The 9,246-nt window shown below is 40.6% G+C and overlaps 1 protein-coding gene across 1 annotated transcript in view; it reads right to left on the bottom strand.

The window, feature by feature from the left end:
- Positions 1 to 5,781: 5,781 nt before the first annotated feature.
- LOC118769795 (polycomb group RING finger protein 3-like) overlaps positions 5,782 to 9,246 on the bottom strand; it is a 47,191-nt gene continuing 43,726 nt past the window's right edge. Inside the window, exons 9-10 of the mRNA XM_036517119.1 lie at positions 6,972 to 7,052; positions 5,782 to 6,347 (exon numbers count right to left, since the gene is read on the bottom strand). Coding sequence (XP_036373012.1) covers positions 6,300 to 6,347; positions 6,972 to 7,052 — 129 coding nt within the window. The 3' untranslated portion in view covers positions 5,782 to 6,299. The remainder of the gene's footprint in view (positions 6,348 to 6,971; positions 7,053 to 9,246) is intronic.

Genomic DNA, 9,246 nt, shown 5'->3' with positions numbered 1-9,246 from the left:
GTGCTGGGCCCCTCAATATCACCCTTTTCCATTCTTTTCATAGTAATTTTGCACCATGTTGCCACTTCTAGATTTAGAGCAACAAGCCATAGCTATAATCAGCAATTCTAAAGGCCCACCCAGTCAATGGAAGGACATGAATGCATTAAATTTTAGCCATGCTGTGAATGTGTTCGATGCAGACGGGACATTTGTGGCACTGGGTATTTGAGTAATGACCACTGCAGTCTGATTCTCAATTGAGTCTTTCGTTAAGCCTTAATTATTCAATTGGACCCATCTGCTAGAATCCTATGTGCCCTTAAGACAGTCAAAAAACCCCACTTTCATTTCTCTAAAAATTGAAGATGAACACATATCACTTGCTGCCTCCCTCAACTAATCTAATCCATTTAAAATGACTGTGCTCTGCATCTTGGGTACCATTCAAAAACAAAATACATACTTGTGTCAAAACGCTTTATAGAGCCCTTAAAACACCCTAATTTCCAAAGGGAGACCCATTAAGGCATCCGTTAAAAATTTAGTGCCATGGAAATGAGGCTACTCTCAAGTGCTTTGCAGAGCACTGCTCACTGTAATTTGATATCCTTCAAAATCCAGTGAGGTCGTTTGTACACAGCGCACATACATGGGGACAGCGTGTAGAAATCATTCATACTGAGGTGCAGAGCACTTCACACAGCATACACACACCACGTACATGAAACATTAATTTTTAGACTCCAATTAACCGTCCCACATGAGAGATAAACTGTCCCACATCAAAGATAATAAAGGACAGATAACACATGGAAACAATCAAAGTGGTTACCGGAAGAAGGAATAACATATTCCAGAAATAGTCATTAAGCAATTAGGAAAATGGCAATGAATCAAAAGCAGAAATGAGATTTAGTTGGCCTTGGATGCAGTCACTTGTCAGTCTGAAAGGAGAAATCAACACAGACAAGGAATATTTAAAAGGCATTTATTAATGAAATGAGCACTCTTAAATTTGACAATGCTTTCTCAGTTATGCGCGTCAGAAGAGATAAAAAACAGCTTGCTCATTTTTCGCTGAAACTCTGGCTCTTTTCACATGGCAACGAAAACAAATCCTTTTATTACATGTGCAATAAATAATCGATTTTAAAAAAAGAAATGACAAAAGAGAACTACACCGGAATAAGTGCCCCTGTTTAAACCCAAACCTCAACACCAACCACAAAAAACCATATAGAACCATATAGAAAAAAAAAGACAACACAAAATATCACTGTTTCTTCTGTCTGCATTAGTGTAATCTGGAGCTTCCCAGTGTCCTGTACAAGAGAGGACTGGGCGGGCAATTTGTGACCTGAGAAAGATTTACGGAAAGTTTTCGGTTGCAAATTTGAACCATCTGAGAAGCATATATTGCACATTTTTTCCACAAACTGTACTGAGTAACACTGCCACACTGACTCTTTTCAAACACCTTATTCCCAAAAGAAGCACACGTTTAAAACGTTCGCAGTACACAGAAAACTGTAACGCAAATGTAATCACATTTCACAATGACAAAAGGAAAAGATGAAAAGTTTTGAGTAAGACCAAGCATGGAAAATAATGCTGTATACGTGAAAAAAAAAAAAAAAGTTAAAGGATTGCGATTTAGTTTGATAGAAGCCTCTATGCTGGAGACCAACATTTGAATCTACACTTATAGTGACATTTAGCTGTTAGAAAATGTAGAGTTATCTTGAACCTGATTCCCTATATGCAAAAACAAAATAATAATAAAACAAATCATAATCATGACCTCTTTGAAAGACAAAGAGTCCTAAGACCATGTATGTCTGAGATGCCACCAGGACAGGTAAATCTGTGCAGAGAAACTCTGGGTTTCTTTTTATTTGGACAGCAACGCTACTGGCTGCAGCTGCAGTATGGCTCGTAGGGGGCGTGGTGCTTGTGAAGGCTGATTGCTGTGGCTTTTTTTTTTTTGCCAGTATAAAAGAGCCACCTACGCTTGGCTGTCTCGCAGAAGTTTGCCCTGTATAAACTTCGACTGTCGGAGAACCTTGTATCGCTTCTTGGCTGGGTTGTGAAAATATGTCACTTTTTGTTTCATAACTCTGACATTTCATGTGCTTACTCCTGTGTCATCACAATGCCAAACTTCCAAACCTGCAAAAAAAGGACCTCACAACCACACAAACTCTGATGTGAAACACAACAGGCTGAGAATCAATATTTTGCTGGTAAGGTTGTTGAAGCATTTTCCTATATAATCTTACATGTAGGAGAGCATCTCTAGGTAGACAGCGGTGTCAAAATGACCTGCCAAAATGTGTAACAGCACCACAGCTGTTTCACAGACAGGCCGGTGTCCTTTTCAAAACATGTGTTTGACGCACATCTGATCCTTACAGCGCAAACTTCCTGTAAGTATACACGTTGCGAATATACACCGAGTGGACGGATGGTTACAGAGCGGGTTCCAGAGTGAAATGACCCCTAGCCAATGAGGGAAGAGAAGAGAGGGGAATGATGAGAAGGGTGACAGAGCCGACAGGGAAACGGTGATGTCACTGGGAGGTTGTGGGGTCATTGCTGCCGCCCCCCCCCAAGCAGTGATGCACCCTTAACAGCTTTAGTAAATGCTCAGTCGGGTAAATGGGGAAAATGTATAAAATAGCACCGGCATAATCTGCCCTGATTATGCTAATAACTAATGATGACATCACCAACCAACTCAGAGATTAAATGTAGCACAGGTCTCCAGACAAATGTAGACCCCAATAACAGACCCCATTAAAGACCTGACTGGTTTACTTCACTGAAACCGAATTCTGAATCCTTAGAAAAGTTCCCTGTGTATTTTTAGCACTCTCTTCTGACGAAAAGGAGACCCATTTTTTCGTCTTTCCCTCCTCGGTCTCCTCCTTTCACAGCAAACCGAAAATACTGCACCCCCTTGGCAAGACAGAGAGCACACGAGCTCAAGCTCAAAAACCCCCCAAAAAGCCGACACTTTGAAGGCATCAAAGTTCACGCGAGGTAACACGCTCTTGAGACGAGTGCCCCGAAAAACCGTGGAGCTCGTTCCCCAGAGACCAATCTGCACTATGTTGAGTTTATACAGTAAAAACGTTAGCACCATCAGTGGCTTCGGCGACAAAAGAGGGTGACCAGCATTCACCATGGCAACACTTCACCCCAAACTCTGTCCCAGAGCTCCGCAGACACCTCAACAGTACTTGCCAAGTACTAAATACAAAAACCTAACAACCATACGAAAAACAAAGAATGTGCCTTTGTCTAAATTATACCAGTTGTTTTAAAGCCACAAACTATTGTTGTACTCTGTCAAGAACCATTTCGTTTGACACGTTAGCTCTGTGCTATAAACGTCACACTCTGTTATAAGGATGAGATGGCTATTTCACAGCTAGTACCCAAAGGGTACTAGTCAGTTACACAAGCAATAATATGCAAACATAAAATTCTTTGAACATGAGGCAAGTAAATAAATGAAATGACAGAAGTTAAAGTAGCATAATATTCTACATCACTGACTGCATGGACAATAACTGGGACTTTACATGAACATATTCTAGGTAAAGGCATAAAGGGATTATCATGTTATCAAGAAAAAATAAAAATAAAATCCAGCAGTTACATGCAACCTATACATGTGACTGGCGAATCCTGCTTAACCTTAGAAGAAGGAAGAAGCCATCTGTTAAGGTGTTGAGTCAACATCTTGTATTTAAGATGCATGATATCTGGCTCCTTGCAGTCCGAATAGTAACTAATCTATGTGTAATTAATATGTGGCTGTAAAAGGACTGAATAATCCAGTAACTGGTCTGATACTGATACCTTGATGACATAAAAAGTATCACAAAACATATTTACCACAGACCACTTAACATACAGATGTTATTGAACACCAATGTTTGCCATGTTGGGTTCCATTTCCAGGAAAGCCAATCTCCATGATTTGGAACAACAAAAACCTTGGAAATGTTAAGAAATGTAACTTACCCTTATTTGTGTTTCAGTTCTGATTCTGTTCAGATCAAATGAACATACTCTGAACTCCAGCTCCCTAAATCTCTTTGTAGATTTTGATTTAGATTTCTTATGATTTTCTCCTATGCTCCCATGCATTTGCAATTTACTTAGAAAACTTACTTAGAAATACATGATTAGTGAGATAGTGAGGTTGTTATACATCGCAAACGTAGGATGGAAATGGTGAAAAAATCACATATATATATATTCGGTAAATATATGTGTGTATGTATTTCTCACACCCTTTGTCACAAAAACCATTAAAGAACAAATCAAAAACGTGGGGATGTTAATTCAGCAGAAAGCAAACATTTAATCACCACCCTGCTCCAGTATCCTGTACGCATTGGACTTGGAACCTAAACTGCTGTCCTACTCTTGGGAAAACGTATACCTAAGAAGCATGGAAGATTACATATGTGTATAGCTCACTTTATTCTGTACAGCTCTAGACACATAAAATGTACAAGTCACTTTGGTTTTCAGAACACCTGTTTATAGAAAATTATTTAACACTGTCTACAGTGAGGTTAGTGAATAGCGAATCAAAAACCTTTGCATATCCGAGTGGGTTGTTTTGCGATAATTTCGTATCAAGAAGTTACATCTTTGAGAATTGGCAGAAAAAAATTACCAATATCCAAAGCTTCTTCAAAGCAAAAAGTCATATTTCAAAGGGTTAACTGCCTCAGAAAATGAGAAGCTACTGTTATTTCCTTTCCGTCAAGATACTTTCTTAATTTAAAGCGACGTAGGCTTATATGAGATCCGGTAAATTTTAGTATGCACACTCAAATGGTGCGCTGGATAAGATGCGGATGCAGATCAGACGGGTTAGAGGAGCCATCATTACTGAAGGGAGCGATAAGCTGAGAAACGGGGCTGCGTGCGCAAACTGCCCCGCAGAAACGCATACATTCTCTCTGCATTCGCATACAGATGCAACGCAAGCTGCTCGATGCGTCCGCCTTTCTTATGCATGAGCCCGCGTATCATTTGATTTGCTAAAGACTCGCGAACATATGAGAGGCTGCTAAATTAAAGGACAGGCGCGGAGGAGAGAGGCATATGAATAAGTAATACATCCTCATCTGTTCAGAACTACACCGGAGATTTCGATGCGGAGCGAGCAACGGCGAAAGCTTAATTTCATCGGCATTCTGAAGCGACCGCAAAATGCTGGCCTCAGACAGCGTTAATCGCTTTCTCGCTTTCTCTGCAGTTTGCAGTTTGCAGTTTGCAATCGCGTCAGTCCCTCTCCCCAAACATATTGCATCCATTATGGCAGTGAGACATCAGAGTAACCCTACTCTCGCACCAATGGGACAACATAGCTAGATTTGGATTCCTTTCCCAACACAATTTATAATGCTCTAATAATGAAGAATAATAACGAAGCCGGAATGTATTTAAAATCCAAATTCAGTTTTAACTTATACACCCCGTCCCCCCACCCCACCCACTCCCCAACTGCAATTATAGCAATTATAGCACTTTTGGAAAACATGCCTATAACTCTCTGAAAACCACTCATAATGACATTTTTTATATACAATATTGGTATATAGAACATAAGTTACTACACAAAAAAAAAATTCATCCTATTCACAACTGACTCAAAGAACTGAACCAAAAAAAAAATAATAATAATAATACATTTGCAGAGACGGTATACAACTCAACAAACAGTTCAGAAATTATGCAATACATAATTATATATAGTTTCTTTGACCCTAAGGCTCCATAAGAGAGGAAACCAAACAGAGAGGAAGTCAAGTACCTCTCTTCCACCTCATCCAGTTCCCAAATAAGATGAACCTTTAACGCCAAGATGAGTTTGCAGCAAATGAAGGAGAGATGACCAGTTTAAAATAATAATATTTATATGATACTAACAATAATAAAAATTGTCACGCGACTCCTTACCTCCCAGTTCTTGTGTAAACACAGTGCCAGTAGTGTCTTTGCGGCTTTTCCAATCTCTCGTCTGTACAAAAGTATAAATATACGCTTTCTTCAAATGTTCACATATCTAGGACGCAGCGGACATGAGGGCTGTTTTACATAACCCCGCCCCTCAACCTAACCCTGCCCACCCGTTGGTGTCGGTGCCGGTTCCTGGCTGTGGTTTGCTGGTTCATACCGGTGGGACTTGCATGGTCGTGTTCGTTTTTGGTGCACTTTGTGCCGGGGTGATAGTCTCTGCATAAACAGCACCGTCCTGGGCTGGAGGGCCACGGGAAACCCTTCTCGTCCTACAATAAATCCATTTTGGGTCTGTAGTATAGGAGGAGGGGGGACTTCTGCAAAGAGGAGACAGAGACACACATCAAAAGGTGGCAGATGGGTAAGATAAGCAGAAGCGTTACTGTGGTTCTTCTGCTAGATTTCACTACATCGTACCTGTGCTTCTGAACACCCCCACTGCTTTACCACAAAATGGAAGTCAATGATGGGACAATGATGGAGGCGAGAGACTTATTAATATTTTATATTACATCTTCTGACATAGGGAAATAAATGCTCTAGCATAAAGTCAACTGTCAGCACACAGAGCCATCAAAATACTATGGGGAAGATTAAGCCCTGCCTGCAAACTACAGTTACTCATTTAGGCTGCTATGTCTTAACAAAACTGGCTTCTATACTCACATTGTACTACTGTACAAGGGCAAAACACAAAAGCTCTCAAGTGCTGTGCAAAAAGCAAAACTTTGAGCACCAGTAGCATTTCATCAGTACAAAAGTAACAAAAGTCACAAACGGTGTTGGCTAATCAGCAACAATGGCTAATCAACTGCCGACAGTACACAACTGAATCCATTAATTATCAATGCAACCTTGTACACATTTCTTTTGGTAGTATGCAAATGATGCCTTCATTTTTGTTTTTTTTTTCCTCTTGTTATCAGATTTGTGATAATTACCTTAAATCTCCATCTTGTCACGACTACAAATTTCAATGTGTGGTCCTTGCCCAAGATTTCTTCATTGCATAAAATATCAAGCTGGTAAGAGAACATATTAAAGGTGACATTAGTGTCAAAATTCATTGAAAGCTATCAATACTTAAAAATAGCATGCCTGGAAATAAGGCCCAGATCACTGGTCAGTAACAAATGAGCAAACAGGATTTTGTTGTATACTAATGTCTGATGGGAAGTATGTATGTGCTATGAACCTCATTCTGTCTCAAACACTACCTGTGCCAGACAATAACACCTACAGAGAAAACAAATCAAAATCATTAGATGGCTTTCATCAGGAGCAATGTTAGAAAATGACGGGGAAGAAAAATATTTTATATTACGTGTTACATAGTGTTTCTTTCCTTTTCTTTTTTCCATGTTATCATACTTGGTATTCGTGTTTTTAGACAAAAAGATATGTGAACAAAATATCTGTCAGTAACCTTTCTCAGTCGAGAAATCTATATACAAGAATGGGTTTAACTGGCCACAACAAGCTGTCTTTCTGTAGCATACTGTAGTATACAGTGATCGCACCTCAAATAGAGGGCCACCTCATTACAGACTGATACCTTTATCTATATTCAGGATATCAAGGGAAATGGAAGAAGCTGGAAATGGGTGGTGATCCAGAAAACTGGGTGTGGATTAAATCTCCTCCTCCCATATCCTCATGCCGCCACACCTCCAGACCTTTCTCTCCTCACAAACTGAGCTGAAGCCTTTTTTTTTGCCAGAGATAATGAAACTACTGGTGCAGCTGACGTGTATAAGGAGGATCAGGTAAAAAGCTCTACAATGAGGGGATACTGAACATGCAACATCTTTGGATTAAACGTGCTGAACTCCAAGGAGATCGAAATGAGAAGGAGATCAAGTTGAGAAACAAGACGTAATGTTTCCTGGGGATTGGTTTGGGGATTTTTTTTTGATTGAGGTAAGGGTGTAACTACATCTGAACTTCCTGTTAGCAGCTCCGGCAAATGCCTCATGCCAAGTTTCATCCAGAGTGCAGCTTAACCTATGCCTTAAACTAACAGTAGTAATGTGCTAAAGAGTACTATCCACTGTAACACACTGATATTCTCTCAGTCTGCAAACATCTGCAGAGTCTGATCAGTCTTTTCTCAGACACAAGGGTAACAAAGACTACAGGCTTCAGTCCAATACAGCATTGCCACAGAAGGCCCTGGCAGTTTATTGTAATAATGGTTTTGTTTTTCTTTTCAATGCCCACGGGAAGAGTATGAATCAGAATTTAAAGAGTTGTCCTCCACGGAAAGGAGAGATATGTCACATGTCTACAAATGCAAATGTGATGGTTGGGGGGGGGTGAAATTCAAAGAATCTACTGGTGTGATGATACACACTTATACAATCAGGACTTAAGAAATGTTTAGACAGAGGACAGGGAGTGAGTCATCTCCCGTCGCCATGTCTTTCCCCCCCGAAAATGTGTTTAACCAACGAGCTGTCATTCTTCATGGTTTAGCTACATAATGGCAGCGAGAGGTACGGATGGATATTTGTAACCGAGATGAGTGTTATGACGCTCGCCCACGCGGCTTACGACAGGCGGTATAAAACATCCCGCGAACAATCGGAGCGATTTGTCGCATTCCGCGCTTATGTAGTGATTCACAGCAGAGATGCTCCGCCAGGCAGAACGAAAAGTGGCAAACAAACAAGCCTGGGACGAAATTACACTAATTTCCTAATGCAGATACAAGGACTGAAGAGGGGGTGTGAGATCGAGGCAGGAGATGAAAACGAGGCTCTAAGGTTCCAGCAGCATTGCCCTAACATTGTGGCAATGTTTTTTTCTCACAGAAATGTTTTGAGTATGTCAAGTGTTAGCGGGGTTGTCAGTTATTGAAAAGGGATCAGTCTTTTTGAAAGATAACTTTAATGGGGATGGCAAATCCTTAGCAAGTCCAGTGAAGCAGAGGCAGGCCAAATTTCTGGGACATTTCCAGGCAGAGCACGGTCAGCTAAGCGCACATGACTCAGAGACTGCCTTTGTCTCTGGTTGAAACAGAGGGGATGGGGGTTACTGTAAATTTCAGATTTTTACTTATGCATGAAAAGAGACAGAAGGCATTTTTGGAACACGAATGTCCAACAGCAGTTTGCCTTCAAATGGCCAAACTAAATAGTGCCACAGGAAAAAAAACAGAAAACTTATGGTTACGAATACTGGATTCAGGCCCTATGCCAGGCACACCACTGCAGC

The sequence above is a fragment of the Megalops cyprinoides genome, chromosome 22 (genome assembly GCF_013368585.1).
Source record: "Megalops cyprinoides isolate fMegCyp1 chromosome 22, fMegCyp1.pri, whole genome shotgun sequence".
Classification (NCBI taxonomy): Eukaryota; Metazoa; Chordata; class Actinopteri; order Elopiformes; family Megalopidae; genus Megalops; species Megalops cyprinoides.
This window is presented reverse-complemented; position numbering and strand designations above follow the sequence as displayed.